The following is a 27,948-nucleotide window of genomic DNA, read 5'->3' as shown; positions in this document are numbered from 1 at the left end:
CTAATCTCCTGCGTGTGTGCTAAACGCCTTTCCAGCTCAGGCACCTCTCTGGCATCTCGTGCCCTCTGGCCAGCTGGGCCTTGGACTTCTCATGCACTCTCCCCCCCCACCTGTGCCTTGCCCACCTGATGCCTCCTATGCCTCTTCACACCTTGCTTCAGCAGAGTCCTCCTCCTTCTGACCTCCCTGGACTTCGAGACTTTGGATGTCCTTCCTCTGCACTCCAGAGCCTTGGTGTGTACCCCGTGACCGCACTTACAATGACTGTGAGCTCTGTGAGGCAGGGTCCTTGTTCTCTGGCTGCTTATTGTTCCCAGTGCCTACTGCCATGCTGGGCACACAGTGAGCTAGGGTTATTTTTTGGCACTAGTGATGTTGAACCAGGAAGGGTCTCAGCCCTTGTCAATATCAATTCTCATTTTAATGAGAAAGCCAAGTTCCCGGTGACGCAGAGGAGGGGTCAAACCCAGGACTGCCACTCCAAGTCCAGCTAGCTCCCGTTCCCCTGCCCTTCCCCTCACTGCCAGCCAGCCCCAGCTCACACTGCTGCCTGGGCTGGGCAAGTGCCATTGTGGAGGCTCTTGAGCAAGCATCCCTCACCAGGAGAGCACTTGGTGGAGCGTGTGATGTGATGTGAAAGCAAACTTCCTTCACCGTTGACCTTTCCTCCTTCCCCACTGCCCAGGCAGGTGACAGGCGAGGCTGCTGTTGGAAGCCCGTTGGTCTCTGAGAGCTGCAAACAAGGAGGAGCACAGAGCTCCAAGTCTAGGGGATGGCCAAAGTGCAGCCCACCCCTCTCTGTCTTCCCTTCAGGCCTAGTCTTCAGCTCCTGGCAGGAGGGTAATGGAATGTGCAGGAAGATCTCATTCTTGTCAAATATCTGAACTAGAAGCAGGAACCAGGGTAGCATATAACATTTTGATTTGGAAAAACCAACTAACAGCAGCAGGCTAAATTCAACCATCCTTTGACAAAAAGGGAAGGGGCTTTTCCTGTGAACGGAGGTGGGAATGCGGTCGGAAGGCTCCGGCTTGCCTCCCCCAGCTCCGGTAAAAGCCCCAGAACTTCAGATTCGAACTTTAATGCTACTTGAAGTACACAGATTCTTTCACTCTGGGTACAGGTTCCCCACCCAGTCGGCCCTTGGCCATTCCCGGCCCAGGAAATGACTGCTTTCCCATGGTGCTTGGCAAGGGTTCTCTCTGCACTTTCTTTGTCATAACGCCAGAGCTGGGTATGCTTGGCGGATGTCTCCCCAGACGCTGAAGATAGGATAGTGGCCAAAGGAGCTCAGGCCTTCAGCTGCAGCCCAGGTCTTCTGGCGCACAGGTCTCTGGAATCTGCGAGCAAAGGAAGGATCCTAGTGAGAACGCGGCTCAGAAGAAGAGCGGAGGCGGTGCCATCTCTGTGGGAGCCGGCCAGGCTGAGGCCGAGAGGTCGGCCTCTGAGGCCTGGTGCACCGTTTCGCCATGGATGCGCTGGTGCCGCACCAGGTGGGTCTTTCGGCTGAAGCTCTTGCCGCACTGAGGGCAGGAGAACGGGCGGGAGCCGGTGTGGATCGCTTGGTGGCGGACCAGGTTGGTTTTGGAGCTGAAGCTGCGGGCACAGATGGCGCAGGCGTGGGGGCGACTGCCCGTGTGCACCGCCTGGTGACGGCCCAGGTGCGACTTGCGGCTGAAGCGGCGACCACACTGAGCACAGGCGAAAGGCCTGGCGCCGCTGTGGGCCCTGGAGTGGGCGACCAGGTTGGGCCGCGAGCCGAAGCGGCGGCCACACTGCGCGCAGGCGAAGGGCCTTTCGCCGGTGTGCACGCGCCGGTGTCGCGCCAGGTGTTGTCCGTGAGCGAAGCCGCGCCCGCAATCGGGACAGAAAAAGGACCGCTCGCCCGAGGGGGTGCGCTGGGGCATCGCCGTGCCGGACTCAGGGCCGCAGCTTGGCCCACGCGGCGCACAGGCCAAGGGTTCGGGGGCGGCAGGGTCCACGGTAGCTCCCAGTGCGCAATCGTCGCACCCAAAGGAGCGACCTTCGCTGCGGTGCAGGCGCTGATGTAAGGCGAGGTTCTTTTTCCAGCCGAAGCTCAGGCCGCAATCGGAGCAGGAGAATGGTTTCGGCCCCGGAGGGGACGGGGTGGGGGACGCGGCTGGGGAATGCGGCGAGGCGGGCGTGTCTGGAGAGGGCTGGGCTCGACTAGCAGCTTCGTGCACCCTTTGGTGTCGCACCAAGTGCTGCTTGTGCGTGAAGCTGCGTGCGCACTGCGTGCACTGATAGGGCCTCTCGCCGGTGTGGATGCGCTGGTGCCGGATCAAGTGCGTCTTCTTGCGAAAGCGCTTCTCGCACTCGGTGCAGGGGAAGGGCCGCTCGCCTGTGTGGGTCTTCTGGTGGGAACCCAAGTGTATCTTTTGGCTGAAGCGCTTGCCGCACTCCGCGCATGGGTAGGGCCGCTCGCCCGTGTGCGTGCGCAGGTGGCGGGTCAGGTGGGCCTTCTTGCTGAAGCGCTTGTCACACTCGGAACACGGAAAAGGCCGCTCTCCGCGGTGGCTGCGCTGGTGCAGCAGCATGTGAGCGCGCTGAGTGAAGCTGCGGCCGCAGTCCGGGCAGGCGCAGGGGCCCTCACCCCGGTGCAGCCTTTGGTGCAGCCGCAACGTCAGCTGGTCCCGGAAGCGCCGCTCGCACTCCCCGCAGCCATAAGGCTTCTCCGGGATCGGGGCCCACCCGGACAGCGCGATCCCGCCTAATGTTCCCGTGGCCCCTGGCTCCAGTTTGTACGCAGCAGCCAGATGCCCCAGTTCAGGCGCAGGGAAAGGGTTGGGAAGTAACGACAGATGCTGGGGCCATTCGACCTCTCCTGCCTCTTGATCCTCATCCTCCACCTTCACCTTCCGAATCATCCACTCGTCCCCTGAATAGTCAAAACAAGAATTGTTAGTAAGCTCAAGCGCCAGTAGTACTACCTTCCGGGAGCCCGGCAATCAGGTTCTGTTCTCCTCACTCTACCCAGAAAGTTCCTGGGATGACCAAATCCAAAACTCTTCTCACTCTCTTCCTGCTCTCTGCAGCCTGCCACACTGAAGAACACCTGTCCCCTCCCGTGGCTTTTCTCCCAGGCTCTGGGTGGCTTCCTGTTCAGTAAGCCCCTTTCTGGAACCCGAGTCTCATCTCCAGTTGAGTAGCAGGAAAACCGGCTGCAGCTCTGCAGGTTTGTCACCAAACACCTGACCTTCCCACACCTACCCCTGGTTGACTAACATTAAAAGGAGTCCTCTGGGCCTTGACACTCCCCTTTACTGCTTCTCCTGCTCTCTACCTTCCCCTCAGGCCACAGAACACCAGGGCACCCTAAAAGTCCCTTTGTCTCAAATGTTCCCACTACTGCTCCCTTTAGCCCCAAGGCAGGGAATCTGAGTTGAAGTGAAGGAGGCTGGGGTTTATAGGACCTGGAGAAGGGGGAATGTTGTCAGCCTCTGGAGAAGCACGGAGGGCCCTGGGGGGAGTCTCAGCCAAAAGGCAGGATTGAGTTCCTAGGGAACATTCATAAATGCGTCTGCAGGGGCAGGGCCCATAATCTGTTATCTCTCTTTTAAGATCCCAGAGTAAGTCCTGCTGGAGAACCACTGGACCAAATGACCTGGGTTCCTCTCTGGCCCTTTAAGTCCTTCATACCCTGAGCCTGGGTTACATTGTACCTGGATTGCTACAAGTACATCTACTCCCAGTTTCTTCCATTAATCTACTGGTTCCAAACAACTGTCTATTTATCATACTGTGAAATGCCTCTCCTTCTCATTGTGTCACTCCTCTATTAAAGAACCATCAACAGCTACTTATTTTTTCCAGGAATCAGCAGTTTCTAGGTCCATCTGAGGCTTGCCCAAATCTACTCCAACTTTCTTCTTTCCTATATGAATGCTTCACTTCCACCACACTGCTGTCCTTCAACACACATCACCATCTCTGCTTCAAAGTCCTTTCTCAACCTAGACTGTCGTTCCCGCATCCCAAACAGAGCTGAAGTTTCAGAGCTGAAACTCAAGATGCCTCTCTCAAGATGCATCACAAAGATACATTTTCAATATATCCAGTCAAAATAAAGATCTCTCACCCTAAACTTTTATAGCACTTAACACTTATTTGTGACTCTTATATTGATCTTCATCTTGGTTCACACTGATGTCATCTGAATTACATTTTAATTTCTGGAGGATAGATATGTTGTGTTCTAATTTTAAGTCTAATAACTAATGTGTCTAATGAAAATGAGCATTGCCACCACTTACGGAGGGCCAACTATAGATGAGGCACTAGTCATACACCATCACAAGCCTCACAACAACCAAGAAGTTATTGTTATCCCTGTTTACTGATGAACAGATCACAAGGTCCTGGAGAGGAGATAGCCCATCCAAGAGTGCTCAGTGGGCAAGTATGGAGCAAGAATGGATACCAGGTCTGTAACTCTAGGGCCCATCTCTTCCTACTACACCCAGCACAGTCAGTGCACAGCAGTCACTAGAAAAATCCTTGTTGGACAAATGTCACCTTGTTGGATGTTAGATGTGGTGTCCCCTAAAAGCTCACGTGTGAGACAATGCAAGAAGATCTGGAGAAATGATTGGGTTATATCCTTAACATAATCACTGAATTGATCCCTGATGGGATTAACTGAGTGGTAACTGGAGGCAGATGGGGTGTAGCTGGAGGAAGTGGTTCATTGCGGGTGGGACTATGGGTATATATTTTGTATCTGGAGAGTGGAGTCTCTTTCTGCTTTCTGATCATCATATGAGTTACTTCCCTCTGCTACACTCTTTCACCATAATGTTCTGCCTCACCTTGAGCCCCGAGGAATGGAGCCTGCTGTCTATGGATTGAGACCTCTGAAACCATGAGCCCCCAAATAAACTTTTCCTTCTCTAGGATTGTTCTGGTCAGATCTTTTAGTCACAGCAGCAAAATAGTTTACTAAAACAATCACCCAGGCAAGAGGTGATGAGGTAGTGGTAGAAGGAGGAAACGATGGGTAGACTGGGTATGGGAGAGATGAGTTTATGATAACAGACTTGGAGCACTTGGTACCAACGAGATCAGTGGAGAATGCAGAAGAGAGACTGGAAAAGTTGACTGACACCCTTTATCTTCATGACAAATGTAATTCAAGTGATCAACCGCATAGGATTCAACCAGGACAGGAAGAGGGGAAACTAGGACTTCGAGCAGGGTTTGAGACAAGGTATGTTTCTTTTTGGTGACCAGCCTCATCAGTTCCACTGTCTACAGAGAGAAATTCCTTTTGTGTGCTGGAGTTGTACAGCCGAAAGGGTCCAGGGCCTTTAGGGCTGAAGTGACTGTCTCCCGTGACTGGCTTGCTAAGCCCTTGCCTGAGCCCTTGGTGGATGGAGCAACAGGAAGACTCACCAGAACAGGAGCCCACAGGCTCAGCCTTCTGTGGGGTACATGCTCGTCCTCCTCTGTTGGGAGCCTCAGCTTGTTCGGTCTGGGCACATTCCTCTGGGCCAGGGGCTTCGTGCCCTGGGAGAGAAGAGGAAACCTCAAGGACTCCAGAAGCATCACAGATGGATAAAGGTCCCCACTGCGGCTAGGAAGCTGGGCATCTGAAACCCCAGCCCAGCCCCACCCACAGGACCCTGTCCCCCATCATACCTGCAGGTTGAATTCCCAGCTGCCCCAAGAAAAACTCAGGCTCCTTCAAGCAGGGCAGCCGCTAAGGGTGGGCAGGTTGCAGGAGCCATAAGTGAGGAATTTCTGGACTACGTATATGTGAGGTAGTGAGAGCAAGGAAGGGTCCCTGACCTGAGGCTTACCTGAGGTTCCGAGCAGCAGAACTGCACCTCCCAGACCACAGAGGGACTCCAGGTCCAAGGCAAATCATTGGTAAGGACCAGGATGCCCGAGACAGGAATGTTCCTACCTTAGCACTCCATCCTAGCTGCTACCACCAGGGGTGGCTATCCCCTCAGTCATCTCCCTCACCTCTTCAAAATCTTGCTCCAATCTTTCCTTCCCAGTGAGACCTATTCTTCACCCTTCAGTGAAGGGCCTCACCCCCAACTGTAGCCCTTCACTGAAGGTGCTCGTCACTATGCTTTATCTCTCCTACACAGCATTTATCTTCTAAGGTAGTTTAACATTTCTCTTGCTTTGACAGTTATTGTTGGTTAATTCTGCACACTCTAGGATTAAGCTCCTTGAAAGTAGGGATCACTGGTCCTGATGGTATTCCAAAATGCCTAGAATAGTGGCCAGCAGATAGTAGGTGCTTAATAAATATGTCGTGGAAGGAAGGAAAACTCCTTCTTAAGACATCCTACATGGTTCCCACTTACCTACCTGAGCATGTACCCAGTGCTCTCTCTTCACTGGAGGAGGACATCTGCCCCTGGGCATTATGAGACCTGTCCTTGGGTTCACTTTGTGGGGTCATCTCTGGCTGTCCCACAGAGAATCCTATTCCAAGCAGAAGAATGAGTCCAAGTAAACCATCCAGTACAGAACTGGTGATCAAAAGTGGGGCCCTCCCCTTCCCAGCCTGCTCAAGAATAGGGCTTTCCAACAACAGTGAGAAGGGACAATAGCCCAAGGCTCACCAGCAACCTGGCCAGATATCAGCCTCAGCACCTTTGAGATGAATCAAAGATGGGAGGAAGAAACAGAATAGATTCAGAGAATAAACTTCAGTTTTAGTGCTGCAAGTCCCACATACGCATCCAGCTCAGCACAGCCTCCCTGCTGGACATTCAAACACACCTGCCCTGCGACCTGAAAGGATATACTGCCCTACGGCACCCCAGGGCCTCTGGCTCAGGGGTGTGGCCTCTGGAGGAACTCTGCTCTGTGCCTCCTAGATGCCCCCTAACCTCTCCCCACCCCCAAGTGCCCTCAGTTCTCTCACCCAGAGAGCTGAGAGCCTCCAAAGTCTCTCTCATGGCAACAGGGAGTAGCCCCTCCTGGGGATCAGGCCACAGACCCTAAGGAGAAAAGAGGGCCTTGTCAGGTTCCTCCTGCCAGTTTCCACCTGGGCCTTGGCTCTGTCCAACCTCTCCCTGTAAGCTCTTCTCAGGAGCTCCAAAGGTGATGTCCCCAAGTACAGGTGAGTATGATGTTAAGAGCAGAGACTTTTGAAGATGGGGGCCCAAGAAGAAAGGCTTGAAGCCATTTCTCAAGCTCCGGTTGGCACTGGAAATCAGTTCACCCACCTACCCACCCTTGCCTGGCAGATCTCTCCAGCCAGCCCCAGCTCATTGGCAGCCCCACCCCAAGCACACCCCAATGTCCTTGCCTGGGGACTGGCAGGAACCACTGATTCTCTAGAGAGAGGGTGGAGGGTGGGAAACCAGGGTGGGGAGTGGGAAACTTCATTTCCTGGGTCCTCCAGCTGTCACTGCAGGAGCTGGTGAAACAGGAGCCAGCCAGCGGGGGAGGGGTGTCACTTTAGGACTAGTGGGGGCTCCCCCTCAGAGAAGGGTCCTTGTTGAAGGTAGGAAATGGTCTTGGCTTCTCCAAAAGCCCCTACTTCAAAACCATCCCCCTTCGCATGGGGCGTCCCTGGGCTGGGACACCCCCCAGGCCAGGACACCCTTCCTGGCGCCCCCTCCCCTGCGGGCTCCTCCCCCTCCCTCGCGCAGCCTTCCCTGTCCCTCCCCTCTCCCCGCTCCCTCTGCCTTCCGCCCTCTCTCCCCACCAAATCGGGTAGCCTCCTGGAGCTCCTCCCCTGCCCCGCCCCCGGCTCCGCCCCTGCCCGCACCGGCGGGGCCAACCCCTCACGGCCCCCTCGGGGTCGGCCCTACGCAGCCGCCGCCTCCCTGACCCTCCGCTCCGGGCAGCCTCGGCAGCTCCGTGCCCCTCCCCCTGCCCGGCTCCGGGCCGCCTCCTCTGCCCGCCCGACTCCCCCCCGCTCCATCCCCCTCCTCGGCTGCACTCTCTCCCTTCCTTCCCCCTCCTCTTTTCCTTCCTCCCCAACACCCGCCCTCCAGCTCTCAGCTGGTCTCCCCTACCCTGCTGGCCCCTCCCTTCCCCTCTCCTCCCCCACTCGGGTTTCTCTTCCTTCTCCTTTCCTCTCTTCACCTCGTTCCCTCCCTCCACCCTCCCCACCCTCCTCCCCTCTCCCCCACGCCGCCCGCCCTCCCTCTCTCCCTCCCTCCCTCCTGCAGCTCTCCTTCCCCTCCGCGGCCCCCGCCTCCCTTCCCCCTCTGCCTCCCCAGCAGGCTCCAGCTTCGCTTCCCTCCCCTCCCGGTCCCCAGAACCGCTCTTCCCCTCCCCCTTCCAGTCCGCTCCCCCGCTCGCTCGTCCCCGGGCTCCCCAAGCCTGGGGCTGCCGGACTGACCCAGCTCACTCCCGACCTGCTCACCGGCCCTGCCCCTCCCCACCCCGCCTCCCCTCCGAGCCCCTTTCTCCCCAGCACCTCCCTCTCAATGGTCCTGTCCCTATTTCTGCTCCCCACTGACTTCTCACCCCCCCAAGTTTTCCTCCCGACCAGACCCCACTCCACCTCCCCTCCTCCGTTTGTCCTCCAGAGTCACTCCAGGTCCCGGCCGCTGCCCCGCTCCGGGGCTCACCTGTCAGCGCCCTTCTCTCCGCCCCTCCCAGAGAGCGGGTCCGGCGCCCTGGTTTTCCTCCGCGCCCCCTCGGCCCACTCCCACACTCCCTCTCCCCTCCGCAGACTCGCTATCCCCCCCTCGGGACCCTCCCGCCCCTTCGCACCGGATTCCCACCCGGCCCCCGCCCTTCTCTCCAGTTCCTGGCCCCGCTCCCGCACTCCGCGACCCTCGCCGCCGCCCCGCGAGCCTCGCCCTCCCTGCCGGTCCCATCCTTCTCGCCTCCGACCCGCGCCCCTCCCCCACCCCGACCCGCTCTCGGCGCCCCTTCCCCGGGGGCTGTCACCTGCACGCAGCGGGCAGAGCCTGCGAGAGTGCGCTGAAGGGGAGGCGGGCGGAGCCGCCCGCTGCCGGAGCCTCCCCGGCCCTTACCTGGCGGGCCGGCGGGTCTCCGCGCTGCAGCCAGCTGCGGGGACCCAGGCGCCCGGGCCTCCAGCCCTAGCCGGCTCTGCTCACAATGGCGCCCGCTGCCTGCAGCCCGGGTGCCGACTGCCCGAAAGACTGACAGACTGACAGCCCCGAAACTTCGCGGGGAGGGGAAGGAAAAACGCCAAGGGAGAGGGAGCGGGAGCGGGGCAGCGGCGCCCTCAAGGGGGAAGGGACCGAGGAAGCGGGAGCGGAGCCCCGAGGCACCAGACTAGGGAGGTTGGGGACGGGGGTCTTAGGGAGTGGGGTCGAGGGAGGGTGCACCGCGGGTTAGGTGTGCAGGTGAGGGTCCAGACGCCCGACGCCCGGAGGAGAAGATGGAAAGTGGGAGCTCCGGACGGGGGAGGGGTGGGGGAGGGAAGGGAGGAGGGAAGGGAGGAGGGAGAGGAGCCAGGGGAGGTAGGGCACTCGGGCTGCGAGGGAGGGTGCTCGCCGCCTGGAGGGAGGAGCCGGGGAAAGGTGGAGCGCGGGAGGGGGTGCGGAGTTGCCGGGAAGAGGAGGGGGCGTGTTCGGAGAGGGGAGCCTGGGACTGTGTGCGCTGCTGTCTTTAAATCGCGAGTACCAGTCGGGTGTGCGGCAGCGCCGCGATCCTGCGAGAGACAATCTGACCGACTGTGGGTCGCGGGGTGGGTCTGGGAAACTCCCGCCGGGTCCCGCTCTCCACCCGGCTTCCACCCGGATCCACCTAGACCCATCCCCTCCAGCCCAGACGCCCTAGAACTCGAGCTGAGACCCGCTGCGGGAGCCGTGGAAAAAGGCCGAAGGAGAGAGGGCCGGCCCCTCCAAGTAGAAATTGGGGAGGAGGCTTTTAGCTAGGTCCCCCGGGACGAGGGCGGCGGGCGCCGAAGCTGCAGGGGGTGAGGCTGGGCGGTGACTGCGTGGGCGGGGCCGAGAGGGTGGCGGAAAGGGGAGGGCTCTCTGGACACGGTGGGCCCTGTCCGCCGGGGAACCTACTGGAGTTAGGTGTAGAGGGCTGTCCTCAGCCCACGGATCCGGAGACTCTGGGCCTCCCCGCGGACCCCGCCGCGGTCATGCTGTGGCTCCTCGAGCTAAAACGCGGGCTGGTCATTCCCGACCTCCTTCCTACGATCTTTCTACATGCTCCCCCGGGTTCCGGCTTCCTCCCTACTGTCCCTTGTAGGGGAAAGGGCGACTGGGACTTGTGTTTCTTCCCAGTCCCAACGATGCCCTATTCGTGACACTTAGAATCCAGAACTGAGGAGAGGCGGGTGAATGGTCCTTGTGGACTGAACGAGCGCACCTGCTATGGCACCCAATCACGAGGGTGGAGACACCATGGAATCAGGCAGTGACCCAAGGCTGACCTTGCAGGACACAGTAGCACTGCACACAGCAGGGGTGTTCACATTGTCTGTGGACAGTGAGAGTGAGGTCCAGGGGCATCAGGACCTGAAAGAGAAAGTGGTCCCTCCCATTCAACTGAGAAAGGCTCTTGCGTATGCTGGATGCTCACTAAACTGCAGATCACCCTGGAGCAGGATGTGAACCTCTGCCTGTGCTGGGCTGGAGCAAGAGTGTCCACATGTGTTGGTCACAAAAGGGGGAATAATCATGTGTGAGCATTGAGAAAGGCTGGAAGAACAGTGTAATCCCCACAGACCCTGGCTCTTCTCCAGGACTACTGAGGCTCGCATGCCAACCCTACCTTTCTGTGAGTCCTGGGATGAACTCAACAAGTCCCATGTCCAGAAGGAAGCTGACCCTGGCTCTTGTTCACACCAGGTGGGATGACTATTCAGGATGCTCAGTGGGACATCAGGCTTAGGAGCTGGTGTACCAGTCTTTGGTCCAGGCCACATTCCAGACTGGGTGTCTCAGAGTTCTGCTGGTAACCAGGATGTAACCAGGATTCCCCTGAGGAGCCTGTTGCTGCCCTCTCCCAACCGGACACTGAGATTATTCCATCCGGCTCAGCCCTGCCCCTGGCAGAGGGAGCTGGCTCACAGCCCCACCCCCACTTCCCACCCAGACTCTCCTTCCTGGCTCCCCTCAGTCCTCAGCCCAGGCACCCTAGTATCTAGAACCCCAGGGACCCTAGGAGACCCTCACAGAAGAGACCGGATGGCCAAATCAACCACACACAATCGTCTCAGTAAGAAGTCAGACCCAACAGAGGAAAGCACGTGCGTCATGCAGTTTCCCTGGCCCTCCAATCCCGAGTGCCTGGCAGGAAAGGGGACAGAGGAGATGGGAAAAGAGGAGCACCATGATCAAGTCCTTGAGCCCAGTAACTCTTGATCTTCCGGTGGAGCCACGGCCCCTTGAGCATCTAATACACATTATGAAACTGTCCTCGGAAGATTGTGCACACATACAGTTTCAAAGGATTCAGAGTCTGTGAGTCCCATCTGTGTGTCCCTGGGAAGTCCCTGAAGTTTTCACTGGTAAGAAAACAGGCCCAGAAAAGGAGGGTAGCTTGCCCAGAGCCCATGTTCATTTGTGGTAGCGTCTGAAAATGTGAGAATAGCAGAAGCTTGAGTGACTGGCCTTGATCCCCGTCATGCACACTGGCAGGGAGGGGGCTGTTTCCAGGAGGAGCTGGCACTGAGAGGATTGTTGTGGGAGGGGAGGGGGCAGATCCAACCAGGTTCTGGGCAGCTGGTGCCTGGGGGCACAAGCCTGGGATAAAGCCTCCCCAGTCCAAAGAGCCTAGGGCCTCGCTCTCTCTGTGGCCTTGAACAGACTGGCCTCCAGGTCACAGTAGACAGCAGTGTGGGGTAAGGGGTCCAGCACTGGCCTCTCTACTCCCCTGCAGCAGCATTGCCCAAGCCCAGGCCTCACAACACCCTAACAGTGACGGGTGAGGCACCATGCTCCTCCCTGCCCTCCTCTCTGGGATGCTATGGACATTGGCTGATGGGTAAGCAGTCCACTGGGACCCCTCTGGCTAAGATCTGCCTCCCCAAGCCCAGGGACACTCTGGGCACCAGAATCACCTCCCTAGTGCTCCTCTCTAAAACCTTAGCCCCTTCCTTACTTCAGGGACCTCCCCTGGAAGCTAACTCTTTACAGGAGTGGGGTCGCAGGACAGGGCTTCCTGGTGACAAAGGGGATGGTGGCAGCAGCTGTAGTTCCATATCTATGGACAGGCGGTGGTGTGAGCAGACAGAGACCATCCATGTGGAAGAGGAAGTGGCCCCCCGTAGGGAGGATCTGGTGCCCTGTGCCAGCCTCTACCATTATACCCGCCTAGGCTGGCGGCTGGACCTGCCCAGGAGCGGCCACCAGGGGCTCTCGGGGCCTCCAGCACCTGGGCTCTGTCCCATATACAAGTGAGTGAGGGTCAGAGCCTGGGCTGTCTGCCAGGCAGGAAAGGAGTGACTGGCGGAAATCCTGAGAGTGGGAGAGGACAGGGAGGACCTGGCGCAAGCAGGCATTTGGGAAGTGGGTCCTGGGTGGGCTTAGGGAAGGGCGGCAGAAAGTGCAAGATTGGGGCATGTGGAAGAGAGGCACCTCGGTGTGTGGAGGATGGAGAGTTGCAATGCTTGCTCCCTCCATCTGCCCCCAGTCTTCTCCCCACAATATTCTCACTTTGCATATGAAGAAATTAAGGCCAGGAGGAGAAAAATTATGTGATAAGACCTCTCAGAGAGTCGTTAACTGGTCCCGATGTCCCAGGCCTTTCCCCATGATGGGGCTGGGCTGAACAATAACATCTCTCCCTGCTTCCCCCTGCTTGGTGGGTGCAGACCCCCAGAAACTCGTCCTGCCACATGGAACCGGACAGCGAGGGCTTGCTGCCCAGGTTGGGGGGGCGCCCAGTGTGCTGACGGTAAGCTCCTAAGCCAGTGCGGGTGAGCTGCACCTTCTGAGGTCCTGGGCAGGGGAGGTTAGCTCATATCTTCGGGGGGGGGGGGGGGGGGTGGAGACAGGCTCCCTGGGGAGAGGAATTGACCAGGATGAAGCTCCAGGCCCTCTGCTGACCGTCCAGGTGTGCCCCATTCTCTCCTCCACCCACTACAGCCCTCACTGAAGCCAGCCCTGGCGGCCAGTGCTTTGCCACATGGCAGTGCCAGCCTCTGGGAGGCTCAGCTAATGCTCCAATGGGAAACCTGGAGGAGTGCTGTGCCAGTCCTTGGGGACACAGCTGGTGGGACAATGCCTCTCAGCTCTGCCTCAGCTGTTCCAGCCAACACCTTCCAGGTGGGTCTGCAGACCCCAGCCTACAGACAGGCACATCCTGACCATCATCCCCATGCCAGGCCTTGAGCTCTGGGACCCTGTCACTCCCTACCCACCAGAGTAGCCATGCCCTCCCCTCATGTTTCCTGCTCTGTGGGGCCACGTCCGCCCTCTGCCCCCTGCACTTGGAGCCTCACGTGTGATGTGTCGTGTCCAGGCAATGCTTCCGCTGCAGTCCTCTTGCAGCCCCTGCCAGGGGCTGTGGGTCAGCTCTGGAGCCAGCGCCAGCGTCCCTCAGCCACCTGTGCCACCTGGTCAGGCTTCCACTACCGCACTTTTGACGGGCGCCACTATCACTTCCTGGGCCACTGCACCTACCTGCTGGCAGGAGTTGCTGATTCCACCTGGGCCGTCCACCTCAGGCCTGGGGGCCACTGCCCACAACCTGGGCACTGTCAGCTGGTGAGGAGGGTAATGGGGGTGGCCCCAGGGAGAGGGCTGGACATGGGGCCTGGGGAAGTTGCTGACCCTGTTTCACTGTGCATCTCCTCAGGTCCGGGTGATGATGGGCTCAGAGGAGGTGCAGATCCAAGGTAGAAATGTTTCTGTGAAGGGGCAGCTTGTACCTGAGGGGGAGTCTTGGCTGCTGCATGGTAAGGACCCTGTGGATCTGCTACAGAGGGTCGGTGGGGGATGAAGCTGCTGCCTGTCCCACACTGCTGTCTAGAGGCTTTGGAAACAAAGAGCCTGGAGGATGGGGGGCTAGGGCCTCCCCACTCCGTACCCACTCTGAGCATGACCCCGGCCAAGTCCCTCAGTTTAACCTCCCTGAGCCTCAGTTTCCCCACCTGCCTCATAAAGAGTGTCATTCTGAATGGGACAGCATGAGGGGTGTGAAGTGTGGATGTGCATCAGTATATGTGTATGTGGGTGCATGTACATGTGTAATGTGTGTGTATATTGTATCGTGTGATGTGTGAAGTGTGTGCATGGTGGTGTATTGTGTGTATATGGTATGCATTTGTGTGCTATATGTGTATGTGGTGAGTGTATGTGGGGTTTTGTGTTTATGTATTGTGTATACACGTGTGTTGTGTACACGGGGGGGTATGAAGTGTGTGCGTAGTGTATGATGTGTGTGTGTGGTTTAGTGTGTAGCTGTAGTGTAATCTTAAGAGTGTCCACAATGGGAAAAGTGCAGAGCTCTCTAAATGGTCAGAATTCCTTCCCTCCCCTCTGCTTCCCTGGGCAGTTTAGTCCTGCTGGGGTGGTGAGCATGGGACTCTGGCCACAGGAGGCTGAATGGCCCCCTTCTCCTTCCCAGGGCTGAGCCTGCAGTGGCAGGGGGACTGGCTGGTGCTCTCCGGGGGCCTGGGGGTCATTGTGCGACTGGACAGGTTTAGTTCGGTCTCCATCTCCGTGGACCCTGAGCTCTTGGGGCAGACGCAGGGCCTCTGTGGGCTCTACAATGGCCGGCCCGAGGGTACGTAGGTTGTGGCTTGGTAGCTGGTGCAGGGAGGAAGGAGAGACAGGACCCCAAATCCAGCGTCCAGCACTGCTGCTTCACCTTCCTCAGATGACTTTTTGGAGCCAGGTGGGGGCCTGGCTGTACTTGCTGCCACCTTTGGGAATTCCTGGAGGCTCCCTAGCTCTGAGGTAAGACTGCCATCCTGGGCTCCTCCTGCCTGCTCACTCCTGGCTGAAGGGGACAGACAGACCCCCACGGGGAGACCCTCAGGGGGAGAACAGGCAGGCCTCGGATCCCACAGGAAGCTCAGTGTCGGGTCCTGCCTACAGTCTGGCTGCCTGCTATGACCGGACCATCAAAGGACACCCTCGCTGACCTGGTCACTCACCACCTTTGGTCATTAGTTCATCATCTCATCTCCTGCTTGCGGTTGACCGTGACCCTGGGTCCTCTGCCTCCCCTCCCAGGCTTGTCACTGCTGCTCCCCACAGCCCACATCATGGTGGGAACAATGTGACCTTGAAGCAACTATGAGGGCAGTGGTCACTTTCCTAGTTAATGTCTCTCATCACTGCTACCTGGCCTGGCTCCATTTGTCCCCAGCCTGGGTGTCTGGATGCTGTGGAAGTGGCTCAGGGCTGTGAGGGAGCCCTGAAAGGCACAGAGATGGGTATGGACCCTGTCCAGCTGCGAGCTGAAGCCCAGGACATGTGCCATCAGCTGCTGGAGGACCCATTCTGGCAGTGCCATGCCCAGGTATGGGTGGGGGTGGGGAGTGGTGACCAGCTTCAGAAGGGAACCCTCCGGAGAGGCAGGGTGGGGAGGGTGCTGCAAGGTCCCAGTCTGGTGACCTGTTGGGCCATTGGTCAAGACATCCCCTTCCTGTCCTGGGTTTCATCTCTGGTTTTATCCAGCTAGCTCCTGTGTTCCCTGAGGTCCCTTCCAGAGTTCACAGATGGAAGCAAAAGGTCGGGTGCTGGTAAGGTGAAGGCGCTTGCCAGCTGATAGTCTGTCTTGCTCGGCAGGTTCCCCCCGATGAGTACCACGAGGCCTGCCTCTTTGCCTACTGTGCAGGGGCTGCTGTGGACAGTGGCCGAGAGGGGCGACAGGAGGCTGTGTGTGCCACCTTTGCCAACTACGCCCAGGACTGTGCCAGGCGGCGCATCCACGTGCTCTGGAGGAAGCCTGGCTTCTGTGGTACTACTTGACCTGCTTGCCCCATGGAATTGACTGAGGGTCCTCAAGGGCCCCTATTTCCTGAGGGCACTGCCACCCCTGGGCACCCTCCCAGCGCGCTCCCATGGCTTCCTGGCTCTTCAGAGCCAGAGGGGTCTGGTGGCACACCGCAGCCCCTCACAGGCAACTCCTATGCCCACAGAGCGTCTGTGCCCTGGGGGTCAGCTCTACTCCGACTGCGTCTCATCCTGCCCCCCCAGCTGCTCGGCGGTGGGCCAGGAAGAGGAAGGGGCCTGTAGGGAAGAGTGTGTGAGTGGCTGCGAGTGCCCACCTGGCCTCTTCTGGGACGGCGCCCTCTGCGTGCCTGCCGCCAGCTGCCCCTGCTACCACCGGCGCCAGCGCTATGCTCCCGGTGACACTGTGCATCAGCTGTGTAACCCATGGTGGGTCCTCAGACCTTTCTGGGGGTGGCAGCTGCCTCTTATCCCTCCCTTTATGCTTTCTCTGAAAACTGCCTCCCCCAAATAGCCAGCCTATTCTGGCTTTGCTCTCTCCTGCCATGATCACGGTGACCTGTGATCGCTCCTGGCATGACTGATGGCCTATCTTAAAGCCCTGGCCAGCTGACCTCTACCCTTTCCAGGGGTGGCGAGGATGCCAGGGAGGGAAGAGAGCAAGGTATGGGGGGACTGTCTCCAACTTGGCTTCCCCACCCCAGGGTGGGATGGATGTCATACTGCCCTGTCCTACCCCATGTGCCCACAGTGTGTGCAAGGATGGCCACTGGCACTGTGCCCAGGCCTTGTGTCCTGCTGAGTGTGCAGTAGGTGGCGATGGGCATTACCTCACCTTTGATGGGCGGAGCTTCTCCTTCCGGGGCAGCCCAGGCTGCCGCTATAGCCTGGTGCAGGTGGGTAGAGGACCAACTCTGGGAAAGGGACCTTGCCAAAGAAGGGTCCCTCCCCAACGTGTCCTGGGGTGGTGGGAAAGCGTGCGCACGTGCACACACACACACACACACACACACACACACACACACACACACACACAGAGCAAAACCTACAGCCCTGCAGGAAGAGCCAAGAAAGAACAATGCTGGAGGCAGACTGGCTCCCCAGACCCTGGAGCCTCCCATGGGTTTCCACCTCTTCCTTTGGCTCCAGTGAAAGTCCTGCTGTCATGGCCACCTCAGGGCCACCAAAGAAATCCATCCTCACAGTTCTCTTTCACAGATGGGACAGGACAGGCTTGTCATAGTCACAATCCCAGGGGAAACGGGAATCCTTTGCCCAACCCAGTCCTCCCCTCAATAAAGATGGGTCATTTCCCAGGTTCAGCGCTGACCTCGTTCTTTTCCACGTGTCCAGGGTCCCCATCCAAGTAGTTGACCATTTGTGTTCCTTTATTTGCTCTCTCCTTTCATGAGCAGTGATGGGGTGAGGAAGTCAGGGGAGTGTAGAGACTAGCTGAGACATGGTCCAAGCAGCCATCTCTCCAAGGCACACAGGACAGGTGGGTGTGCACACAGGCACACACACTTGCACACACACAGACACAAGCAGGCAGGCACATGCCACATTCAGGCATGTGCACATAGATTTAGCAGGTGTACGTCACTTAGAGAGTAACATGCTTACCCACAGGGAGGAAAGACGGGAATCATCCCTCCCCATGCAGACATGCACCCATATGCACACACAAATGTGTACTCACACACACCTACGCACACCCATTCTCAAGCAACCCCCTGCACACAGTCACACAGGCCTTCGTGGGTGCTAACCTTGGCAAGGGTCAAGCCCTGTCCCTCGCAGTGTCTGTCTGCCTGGAGGGCTCCCACATGGGTAGGAGCAGCCTTGGAGGAGCTGAAGGTCCCCAGAGGCCTTCCTGGGGGAACTGAGGGTCTGCCCATCCCTGTGCTCCTGCCCTCCCAGGACTATGTGAAAGGGCAGCTGCTGATCGTGCTGGAGCATGGCACCTGCGACTCTGGGAGCTGCCTCCATGCCCTGTCCGTCTCCCTGGGGAGCACCCACGTCCAGCTCAGGGACTCAGGTAGCCTCAACTCTACCTCCTCAGGGTGACTGCCTCACCTGCTGTCCTCTCTTCTCACCCAGAAGTCTCGGGTACCATCCAGCCCCTGCCCTCCACACTGCCTGACACCTGGGAGCCCCACAACTCTCCCCCAGATCCTGCAACCGAGTTCACGGCCTCCACTGCCCACCTCTTATCTCTGAGGAAGACACACTGTCCTGAGGACATTTCCCAAGGCCCGTCTATGGGGAAAACACAAGTCCTGCAGTTATGAAAATCTGAAAGACCAGACCAGGCAGGCCCCTCTCAGCCACTGTCCTTCAAATGCCCCCATGCCCAGGTCTGTTCCTGGCTCTTTGCCCAGCTCTTTGTGCTGACCACAAAAGGAAAAAGGCATGCAAAAATGGGCACTGAAGTAGGCACAGTGTTGCACGCCTGTAATCCCAGAGGCTCAGGAGGCTGAGGCAGGAGGATCTTGAGTTCAAAGCCAGCCTCAGCAACTTAGTGAGGCCTTAAGCAACTCAGTGAGACCCTGTCTCAAAATAAAATATAAAAATGGCTCGGGATGTGGCTCTGGGTTAAGTGCCCCTGGGTTCAACTCCCAGTACCAAAAAAAACAGGTGCTAGGGACGGGGGAACTGACAGGAGTCCTCCTTTGCTCTGGTGAAGGTCCTGCTGTCCTGGCCACCTCAGGGTCACCAAAGAAATTTATCCTCATGATCCTCTTTCACAGATGGAACAGGACAGGCCACTTCACACAAGACAACCCCAGAGGAAACAGGGACCATCTGCCCATCCCAGCCTTCCCCCCAGTAAAGATGGGTCATTTCCCAGACTTAGCACAGGGGGAGCTCAAGTGGGACCGGTGACTTCCTAGGGGCCCTTCAGCCCCCCCCCCCAAGTCCTTCCATTCTTGCAGCCCCATCCACCCACCTGCTCCCCGCCACCCCATCACCAGGCTTCTCTTCCAGGAGCGGTGCTGGTGGATGGGCAGGACGCACGACTGCCCTGGACTGGCACTGCGGGCCTCAGTTGTCTCCAGAGCCTCCTCCACCTTCCTGCTGCTACGCTGCCTGGGGCCGTGTCCTCTGGGGAGTGGCCGACGCTGCAGCCTACATCACCCTGGCCCCCCACCATGCCCACCAGGTGTGCCAGGAGGCGGGTGAAGGACTGGGCGAGGTTCTGCTGAAGCTGGATGTGGCCCATCCCACATGGTCTCCTTGGCCCAGGTGCAAGGTCTGTGTGGCACCTTCACTTGGAACCAGCAGGATGACTTCCTGACACCAGCTGGGGATGTGGAGGCCAGCACTGCTGACTTTGCTAGCAGGTTCCAGGTGGCAGGCAATGGAGAGTGCTCCTCTGGGGACAATGTCCCGCTTTTCCCCTGCAGCGTCCACTCCCAGCACCTTGCTTTTGCAGAAGCAGTCTGTGCCATCCTGCATGGCCCACCCTTCCAGGTAGCCAGGGGGCCAACCAGTCCCAGGGAGGCAGCAATGGGAACCCAAGAGGAACCCAGGGAGGAAGAGTGACCTATTTCCTGTCTTCCCAAGGACTGCCACAGGCTGGTGGACAGGGAGCCCTTCCAGCTGCGCTGCTTGGCAGCCGTGTGTGGCTGTGCCCCCGGCAGGGACTGCCTGTGTGCAGTGTTATCTGCCTACGCACACCGCTGTGCCCAGGAGGGCGCCCTGCTGTCCTGGAGGAACCAGACTCTCTGCCGTGAGTCCCGTGCCCAGCCAGCCCTACCTCAGGTTCCTTCCCACCTCCCTCTTCTGGCCCCTTCTAGGAGAAGCTGGAGGGGGGCAGCTCTGACCTGAGTGGGTTGTGGGCTTTTCCTCCTGGGGAAGCACAGGGGGCATGTGGTCCAGACGGTTGGCTACGCCCCTGATTTGCGTGTGTCCCTGGGTGCAGCTGTCCTGTGTCCTGGTGGCCAGGAGTACCAGGAGTGTGCCCCAGTGTGTGGTCACCATTGCGGGGAGCCAGAGGATTGTGAGGAGCTGAGCAGCTGCGTGGCTGGTTGTAACTGCCCCCCTGGGCTGCTGTGGGACCCTGAGGGCCAGTGTGTGCCCCCCAGTTTGTGCCCCTGCCAGCTCGGAGCCCATCGCTACACCCCTGGCAGTGTCACCATGAAGGACTGCAACCGCTGGTGAGGGTGGTGGCTCTGGGGGCAGGGGAAGAAAGTGGGCTGAAGAGGGAGGGCACGAGGATGGGCTGGCCATGGTGCGGGGCAGGAGGCTCTGGAGCACCTCGCGTCCCTGCAGCACTTCCCGGGACTCACCCACATTGGGTTTTACTTTCCAACAATAACGAGTGAAGTCGGAAGTGGAAGATTTGTTCCCACTTTGCAGATAAGGAAACCGAGGCTCAGCTAGGCTGGACAGCTTGTTATGAAGGAGAAAAGGCAGGTTCTGGACCTGAGGAGGCAGGGCCAGGATCCAGGTTTTGGTGGGTGAGGACAGGGCCTCAGTAAAATCCCTCTCCTACCTGGGCTGGGGGTGGGTTGTTCAATACCTCTGCCCTGCGCCTGGGCCCCGACAGTGGTCCCCCCGGAGGGGGGCAGGAAGGGTGCGGTGTCTCTCCCAGGTACACAGTCAGCTGGAACAGCCCCAATTTCTCTGCAGCTGGCGGGGTGCTGGGAGGTGAGCCGCTCAGGTCTCCAGCTTCAGAGCCGGTTTCCGCTCAGTGTGCCTGGGTCCCCAGTGTCTGGGTCCTGAGACAATCACCAGGCCTGGCTCTTACTCCCGCCCGCCCTCCCGCAGCATCTGCCAGGAGAGGGGCCTCTGGAATTGCACGGCTCACCACTGCCCCCCGCAGCGGGCCTTCTGCCTGGGGGAGCTCATCTATGCTCCTGGAGCCTGCCTCCTCACCTGTGACAGCCCCAGCACCAACCGCTCCTGCCCCACGGGCAGCACTGATGGCTGTGTCTGTCCCCCAGGCACCGTGCTGCTGGTGAGGCTGGGAGGGTGTAGGACGGGCCAGGAGGGTGGCCTTCCCAGCCCCAGGGCACTGTGCTGCTCACCTAGCTGCCCAAAACAGTGTCCCCCACCCTCTGCCCAGGATGAGCGCTGTGTGCCTCCTGATCTCTGTCCCTGCCGTCACAGTGGGCAGTGGTACCCCCCTAATGCCACCATCCAGGAGGACTGCAACATTTGGTATGCCCAACCCCCATGACCTACAACCCTCTGGCCTCGGGACCCCTGGCTCTCCACCATGCTTCCCTCCACTGGAATGGGTTGGGGTGGTAGGTGGTCTGGGCACTGGGGACCCTGGAGGATCTTCCACACTGAGGCCCGATCTGGGGTTGCAGGAATCTGGACCAGCTGCCTGCCCTGCATATAGCTCCCAGGTCCCTTCCTCAGTGACTCTGTCCCTGCCCCTTGCCCACAGTGTGTGCCAGGGCCAGCAGTGGCACTGCACAGGCCAGCTGTGCAGTGGATGGTGCCAGGCATCAGGTGCCCCCCACTATGTGACATTCGATGGGCTGGCACTCACCTTCCCTGGAGCCTGCGAGTACCTGCTTGTTCGAGAGGCCAGCGGCCGCTTCAGCATCTCTGCCCAGAACCTGCCCTGCGGGGCCAGTGGCCTCACCTGCACCAAGGCGCTGGCTGTGCGTCTGGAGAGCACTATTGTGCACATGCTCAGAGGTGGCTGTGACATTGAAAGGATGACCTTGATGGGGGGGGGGGCACTCCTACGTAGTCTCACGGCCACACACCAGGGTGGTCAGGGTCCAGGGTCTTCAAGTCAAGTCCTCACTGGGCTTAATTGTCCTCAGTGTGGTGGGACGGGTGGCTCTCCTTCTGGTTGGTATCATAATTACTCAATAAATCAAGGTCCAGAGAAGTCTAATGACTTTCCTAAGGTCACAGAGGTAGAGAGGTGATTAGGAACTTTTTTTTTTTCTTTTTTTTTTTTTTTTTTTTGTGGTGCTGGGGATCGAACCCAGGGCCTTGTGCTTACGAGGCAAGCACTCTACCAACTGAGCTATATCCCCAGCCCAGAGGTAGAGAGGTAAAAGAAGGTTTGAAGGGAAGCCAGGAGGGCCTCATGGGACGAGGGAGGCTCTTCACTCCAGGCCGGCCCTGAACACATTTCCTCCTCCCAGGCCGGGCAGTGACGGTGAATGGGGTGAGTGTAACACCCCCCAAGGTCTACACGGGCCCAGGGCTGAGTCTGCACCATGCAGGCCTCTTCCTGCTGCTGACGACACGCCTGGGCCTCACCCTGCTCTGGGACGGAGGTTAGGCCCCCACCCTCATGCCCCTGACCCAAACCCAGCCTTAACACTATGGGGCTGGACTCCATAGTGTCCAGGAGGCATCCTCCCTCCTGAAGCCTTCCCAGCTCTGAGGTCAGGGTTGAGCCCCCAACAAGCCCCTGCCCCAGGCAGACATCCAGTGTGACAGTCAGACCAGGCTCTCTGGCCTGCTGGGCCCTGCTGGCCTCCATTGGGCACCCCAACCCTAGCACCACCCCCACCTCACAGCCCAAACAAGTGGTCAGAGTTTCCAAATTATGTTTTCATCCTTCTGTTTTCCTTCATTATGAAAGCAATGCTGCCTCACCCAAGAAACATTTAGAAAATACCAAGTTTGGGGAAGAAGAAATGAAAATAGATCTAACATCCCACCACCCAAACACAAGCAGTTGGCGTTTTAGAAACAGAATTCTCAGTGAGAAATTGAGGGAAGCAAAATAACCCTGTAGGGACTCGGGAGGTAAGACCAGGCTGCCTCCAGGCCTCCAGCCACTGAGGACTTGCTCAGGAAAGCCTTCGCCCATCCTGGTTTCCCATCCAGAATCCAGCCTGATGGGGAATTTCCCTGCCCCAAACAGTTTTTTCCCCCTTGTGGTACTAGAGATTGAACCCAGGGGTGCTCCACTATTAAACCACATCCCCAGCACTTTTTATTTTGTCTTGAAATGAGTTCTCACTAAGTTGCCCAGGCTGGCCTTGAACTTACAACCTTCCTGCTCAGCCTCCCCAGTCTCTGGGTTACAGGCACCAACCTAATTTTATTTATGCACCAGACTCCTACTTCTTGTCCTTCCCCTCTAATGTCTGTCTCTTCATTTATCACCACCAATCAAACCACCCTCAAAAAGGAGGGAACCAACACTCTGTAGGGTGGGGGTACCCGTGCTGGGCAGTTTTATGTCCCTGGGTCTTCTCCTGACCCCAGCCCTGCTGAAGGGTAACAGGGTCATATTTGACAATGATGCCACCAGGTACCCGGGTCCTAATACAGCTGTCCCCACACTTCCGTGGTCGTGTGGTTGGGTTATGTGGAAACTTCGACGGTGACGCCAGTAATGACCTGCGGAGTCGCCAAGGAGTCCTGGAGCCCACGGCTGAGCTGGCTGCCCACTCCTGGCGCCTCAGTCCACTTTGCCCGGAGCCGGGAGACCTGCCGCACCCCTGCACTGTGAGCTCGGACAGACAGAGGGAAGGACGGTGGGCCTGCAGAGCTGAGGGCCGGGGCGGGTGTCTAGTCGGCCCGGGTGCTGGAGATGGTACCCTGTGCTGCAGGTGAACGCACACCGTGCAGGCTGGGCCCGGGCCCGCTGTGGAGTGATGCTCCAGCAGCTCTTCGCCCCGTGCCATGCAGCGGTGCCCCCACAGCAGCACTACGAGTGGTGTGTGTACGACACCTGCGGGTGAGGAAGGCTGGCCCGCGGGCGGGGGCAGTGGCTGTGCCAAGGTGGCACCAGGGCTGCTGAGCTGACTGCTCCCTCCCACAGCTGTGATTCAGGAGGCGACTGTGAGTGTCTCTGCTCTGCCATTGCCACCTACGCAGATGAGTGTGCCCGGCATGGGCACCACGTGCGCTGGCGCAGCCAGGAGCTCTGCCGTGAGTGTGCCCAACCCTCAGACTTGCCACCTGCGTGGCCCATGAAGGATGCTTCTCCTGCCCTGCCAGCCAGCCATGTAGTCACAAGTTCAAACGTGAACTGCATGCTTACTGTGTGCCAGACACTTTTCTAGATGACCCAAACGTGCAAGAATGGCTGTCCCCCAGGGACCGTGCATCCCAGATCACTTCGGGAGGGTCTCAGCAAAGACCTAAACATGCACCCTGTGCCTTCCATGGGTGTCCCCTTGGGCTGACTCACCTGGTAACCTTGTACCTGTGTGAGTGAAGCCTCTCTCCTCTGCACACAGCCCTGCAGTGTGAAGGGGGACAAGTGTACGAAGCCTGTGGCCCCACTTGCCCTCCCACTTGCCATGCTGAGCCTGAATGGCACTGCCGGGTCATTGCCTGCGTGGAGGGCTGCTTTTGTCCCAAAGGGACTCTGCTGCACGGTGTGTAGTCAGAAAGGCAGAGGAGAGGGGCACTAAGGCTGGGAAAGGGCCACAGACCATGGTGGTGGGCTGGGCCAGGGGCACAGTACCCACTTTATTCTGAGTCCTGGGCTCTGTGATCTCAGGAGGAACGTGCATGAAGCCATCTGCCTGTCCCTGTGAGTGGGGTGGCAGCTTCTTCCCACCAGGGACTGTGCTGCAGAAAGACTGTGGAAACTGGTGAGTGGGGAGTAGCTGGGTGGAGCCTGTGCCCTGGACTGGCCAAACCCAGCCTTGGCTGACCCCAGGATACTGTGTGCAGCACATGCCAGGAAAGCCAATGGCATTGTGGGGGTGACAGTGCCCCCTGTGAGGAGCTGGTGCCTGACTGTGCCGAAGGAGAGTCTCCATGCCAGGAAAGCGGGCACTGTGTACCACATGAGTGGCTTTGTGACAACCAGGATGACTGTGGTGATGGCTCAGATGAAGAGGGTGAGCGCTGTCACCTGTGCGACAGGGACAGTGACCGAGTCCACTGGGTCTGCAGCAGGGATCCCCAGGGTGGAGTTATGATTTGTGGGGAATGAGGGACAGGTATGGTGTTCATTTCCTTCTGGGGTTATGGGTTTCTGTGACTCCGGTGTCCTAAGCCTCTCTGCTTACCCCATGCCAGGTTGTGCCACCCCAGGCTGTGGGGAGGGACAGATGTCATGCCGCTCTGGCCACTGCCTGTCCCTGTCCCTGCTCTGTGATGGACAGGATGATTGTGGAGATGGCACAGATGAACAGGGCTGCCCATGTCCCTATGACTCTCTGGCCTGTGCTGATGGGCGCTGCCTGCCCCTCACCCTGCTGTGTGACGGGCATCCCGACTGTCCAGACGCCGCTGATGAGGAGTCCTGTTTGGGTTAGTTGTTTCTGCTCTGGACTCGGGCCCACTAGGCAGGCTGTCCTACCAGGCCCAGCTCCTGGCCACCCCAACCTCGCCTGCCCCCTCCTTTGCCAGGTTCTAGCTTGTGAAGTGGGCACCTGCAAGTGAGTGGGGGCACCAGAAAGAGTGAGACTAGGGGGCAGTGTTCCGAGACCAGCTCCTCCCTCTGACTGCAGGGCAGGGGAACTGCACTCCTGGGGAAGTGTCCTGCGTCAATGGCAGCTGTGTGGGGGTCATTCAGCTGTGCGATGGAGTTTGGGACTGCCCAGATGGAGCTGATGAGGGGCCTGGTTACTGCCCACTGCCCTCTCTGCCCATGCCGCCCTCTGTCACAATGCCTGGCCCCTCCACTGACTCCCCGGAAGGTGAATCAAGTCCTTTGGGCAGTGCCAGCCCTGGTGAGTCTCCTGGAGGAAATGGGGGGAGAAAGGGGGCCCTAACGCCCCCCAGAGGATGGGGCTGGGACAACATCTCAGAGGAAGGATTCAGGTGGCGCTTTGGGGCGGCAGAGAATAGAAAGGGGTGGAGGGCATTTGAGGGGAACTGAGGTCCAACCTCATTTCCTGGCACCCAGGGCCTTCTCTGGGCTAGGGGAATCAAATGGAAGTTCCTGGACCAGGAAGAACTGTGGGGAAACCAGTAGGGCCACAGGGTACAGCGGGTGGGTTGGGGAGGCCGGCTCAGGTAAGAGGCAGGACGGCTGGAACCCGGAGCCAGGAGGTGAGCCCGCAGCCGCGGTGGGAGGGGACCCGCCTGCGGAAGCCGGTCCAGCACCGACGCCCCCGCAGCCCTGCCCTGCGGCCCCTTGGAGTTTCCATGCGGCAGCGGCGAGTGCACCCCGCGGGGCTGGCGCTGCGACCAGGAGGAGGACTGCGCCGATGGCAGCGACGAGCTGGGCTGCGGTGGGCCCTGTGCCCTGAACCACACGCCCTGCGCCCGCGGCGCGCACTGCGTGTCCCCTGCGCAACTGTGCGACGGCGTGACGCAGTGTCCCGACGGCTCTGACGAGGGCCCAGACGCCTGCGGTGAGAGTCGCCCGGTTCGCGAGGCTGTCTGCTCTCCCCAGGCACCCTGCGCCTTCCCCCGCCTTGGGTGGGCGCACAGCTAGGTAGTGACTTAGGTCTGGAGACATCAGTCTGTGAAACTTTTACGTTCCTTTATTTATTTATTTATTTATTTATTTATTTATTTATTTATTTATTTATTTATTTATTTATTTATTTATTTATTTATTTATTTATTTATTTATTATTTATTTATTTATTTATTTATTTATTATTTATTTATTTATTTTATTTAAACCAGGGACTGAACCCAGGGCACTTAACCACTGAGCCCCATCCCCAGCCCTTTTTTGTATTTTATGTAGAGACAGGGTCTCACTGAGTTGCTTAGGGTCTCCTAAGTCACTGAGCCTGGCTTTTGAACTCAAAATCCTCCAGCCTCAGCCTTCTAAGCTGCTGGCATTACAGGCGTGCACCGTGACCGGCCTTTGATCTTCTGAATGAATCTGGCTTTGCCCTCCTTCCCCTGCCCAGGGGAGAGGGGAAGGGGCTTTTGGTTGTGGGCAAGAAAGGACAAGAGGGTGGGCGTTGGCTCTCCGGGCCTAGGGAGTGGGTCTGTTTGTAGGGCTCCCCTGCCCCCGTTTTCTCCCTGTCCCACCTGGGTGAACCCTTGTGAGCCCTGGCACGTTGGTCCTTCTGGTCCTGGCCACTTCCCGTGAGGAGGGCTGCCCACAGGGGCCAACTCCTCCCCAGAATCTGCCTCTCCTGGACTCCTCCCAAGGGTTTCTGTGACCATGGCGAGCCTCAGGCTGACCCTGTGTCCTATGAGCCTTCCTCCTCCAGAGCCTGGGGACCCTCCCTTGCCAGCCCTTCTGCAGAGAGGTCATAGGAGGGAACAGGAGCACAGCAGGATCCTTCCTACTGTGCTCACAGGTTCCACCTAGCCACCCTGTGCCATGATCTCTTGCCCTGTGGTTTGGCTCCCTGGCTGTGCCTGAACCCTGAGCAGCACTATGATGGCATCCCCAACTGTCCCCAGGGCAAGGATGAGCTGGGCTGTGGTGTGGACACTTCTCATGGGGCTGCAGCTGACGCTTGCCAGGAGGTGGCTGCAACTCCCTGCTAACTGGTTTTCTCTCTTGCTCCCCAGAGGGACTGCCAGTGCCAGGAAGTCCCATCAGGACAGGATTTCCCTGCCCAGAGTACTCATGCCCCAGTGGCACCTGCATTGCTTTCCAGCAGGTGAGGGTGGGGAAGGGAGGTGCAGAGGCAGAGCCAAGCCCCCGCTGCAGAAGCCCTGAGCCCGTGGCTTCCCCAGGTGTGTGATGGGCAGCCCGACTGTGAGCTGGTGGGGGAGGCAGGACCCGCCCCTGAAGAACAGGGCTGTGGGGCCTGGGGCCCCTGGAGCCCATGGGGGCCGTGCAGCCAGACCTGTGGGCCTGGGGAGCAGAGCCAGCGCCGCCGCTGCTCCCCATCCAGGCTCTTGGTGCTGCAGCACTGCCCAGGCCCTGCCCATCAGTCCCAGGCCTGCTTCACCATGGCCTGCCCAGGTAAGGGACTGGGGACACCAGGGAGGGGCTGTGGGACAGTGGACCCTGGAGAGAGGAGGAGAAAGGAAAGGCCACCGTACCCTCAGCTCTGCCTCACACTCCCACCCCTACCCGCCTGGTCCCTGCCCTCACAGTGGATGGTGGATGGAGCTCCTGGTCCCCCTGGTCCCTGTGCTCTGAGCCTTGTGGGGGCACCATGACAAGGCAACGTCAGTGCCACCCACCCCAGAATGGGGGCCGAGCCTGTGCCCTTCTGCCCGGGGGTCCTCACAGCACCCGTCAGACTGGTGAGTTGGAAGGGGGAGGGCCCAGGTGCAGGCTGGGAGCTGC

General features: G+C 58.8%; 2 protein-coding genes across 13 annotated transcripts in view; one reads left to right on the top strand and one right to left on the bottom strand.

Moving 5' to 3' along the window:
- Nucleotides 1-21: 21 nt before the first annotated feature.
- ZNF467 (zinc finger protein 467) lies at nucleotides 22-9,381 on the bottom strand. 12 transcript variants are annotated; one of them, XM_079151628.1, is made up of 5 exons: nucleotides 8,896-9,381; nucleotides 6,908-6,983; nucleotides 6,346-6,462; nucleotides 5,413-5,526; nucleotides 22-2,899 (listed from the first exon to the last, which is right to left on the bottom strand). In XM_079151628.1, the coding sequence occupies exons 2-5, from the start codon at nucleotides 6,939-6,941 to the stop codon at nucleotides 1,377-1,379; spliced, it is 1,788 nt and encodes a 595-aa protein (XP_079007754.1). In that variant the 5' UTR covers nucleotides 6,942-6,983; nucleotides 8,896-9,381; the 3' UTR covers nucleotides 22-1,376. The 12 variants fall into 12 exon arrangements, with proteins under 12 accessions (XP_079007754.1, XP_079007749.1, XP_079007758.1 ...); XM_079151623.1 differs by having other exon boundaries at nucleotides 8,982-9,381; XM_079151632.1 differs by lacking the exon at nucleotides 6,908-6,983 and adding an exon at nucleotides 5,820-5,865 and having other exon boundaries at nucleotides 8,982-9,381.
- A 2,430-nt stretch (nucleotides 9,382-11,811) lies between these two features.
- LOC306668359 (SCO-spondin-like) overlaps nucleotides 11,812-27,948 on the top strand; it is a 52,303-nt gene continuing 36,166 nt past the window's right edge. Inside the window, 34 exon segments of the mRNA XM_079151635.1 lie at nucleotides 11,812-12,328; nucleotides 12,746-12,828; nucleotides 13,020-13,199; nucleotides 13,396-13,640; nucleotides 13,732-13,831; nucleotides 14,503-14,661; nucleotides 14,755-14,834; nucleotides 15,250-15,402; nucleotides 15,672-15,843; nucleotides 16,025-16,265; nucleotides 16,588-16,732; nucleotides 17,757-17,874; nucleotides 18,825-18,886; nucleotides 18,888-18,934; nucleotides 18,936-18,999; nucleotides 19,083-19,310; nucleotides 19,404-19,569; nucleotides 19,762-19,996; nucleotides 20,610-20,799; nucleotides 20,908-21,002; nucleotides 21,238-21,494; nucleotides 21,956-22,090; nucleotides 23,080-23,276; nucleotides 23,381-23,508; nucleotides 23,593-23,702; nucleotides 24,014-24,154; nucleotides 24,280-24,373; nucleotides 24,456-24,625; nucleotides 24,807-25,040; nucleotides 25,241-25,462; nucleotides 25,853-26,089; nucleotides 27,219-27,310; nucleotides 27,387-27,618; nucleotides 27,753-27,905. Coding sequence (XP_079007761.1) covers nucleotides 11,913-12,328; nucleotides 12,746-12,828; nucleotides 13,020-13,199; nucleotides 13,396-13,640; nucleotides 13,732-13,831; nucleotides 14,503-14,661; nucleotides 14,755-14,834; nucleotides 15,250-15,402; nucleotides 15,672-15,843; nucleotides 16,025-16,265; nucleotides 16,588-16,732; nucleotides 17,757-17,874; nucleotides 18,825-18,886; nucleotides 18,888-18,934; nucleotides 18,936-18,999; nucleotides 19,083-19,310; nucleotides 19,404-19,569; nucleotides 19,762-19,996; nucleotides 20,610-20,799; nucleotides 20,908-21,002; nucleotides 21,238-21,494; nucleotides 21,956-22,090; nucleotides 23,080-23,276; nucleotides 23,381-23,508; nucleotides 23,593-23,702; nucleotides 24,014-24,154; nucleotides 24,280-24,373; nucleotides 24,456-24,625; nucleotides 24,807-25,040; nucleotides 25,241-25,462; nucleotides 25,853-26,089; nucleotides 27,219-27,310; nucleotides 27,387-27,618; nucleotides 27,753-27,905 — 5,581 coding nt within the window. The 5' untranslated portion in view covers nucleotides 11,812-11,912.

The sequence above is a fragment of the Sciurus vulgaris genome, assembly GCF_902686455.1.
Source record: "Sciurus vulgaris genome assembly, chromosome: 8".
Classification (NCBI taxonomy): Eukaryota; Metazoa; Chordata; class Mammalia; order Rodentia; family Sciuridae; genus Sciurus; species Sciurus vulgaris.
The sequence above is the reverse complement of the archived record's forward strand: the minus strand, read 5'-3'. Positions and strand labels throughout refer to the sequence as shown.

What these genes read in the sequence shown, in the direction of transcription:
- ZNF467 (XM_079151628.1), bottom strand. Translation starts at nt 6,941, where the DNA reads ATGAGAGAGACTTTGGAGGCTCTCAGCTCTCTGG. An exon ending in AGCACTGGGTACATGCTCAG is followed by an intron (nt 5,527 to 6,345) that starts GTAGGTAAGTGG and finishes CTTCTCTCCCAG; the next exon opens with GGCACGAAGCCCCTGGCCCA. An exon ending in GCCTGTGGGCTCCTGTTCTG is followed by an intron (nt 2,900 to 5,412) that starts GTGAGTCTTCCT and finishes TTGACTATTCAG; the next exon opens with GGGACGAGTGGATGATTCGG.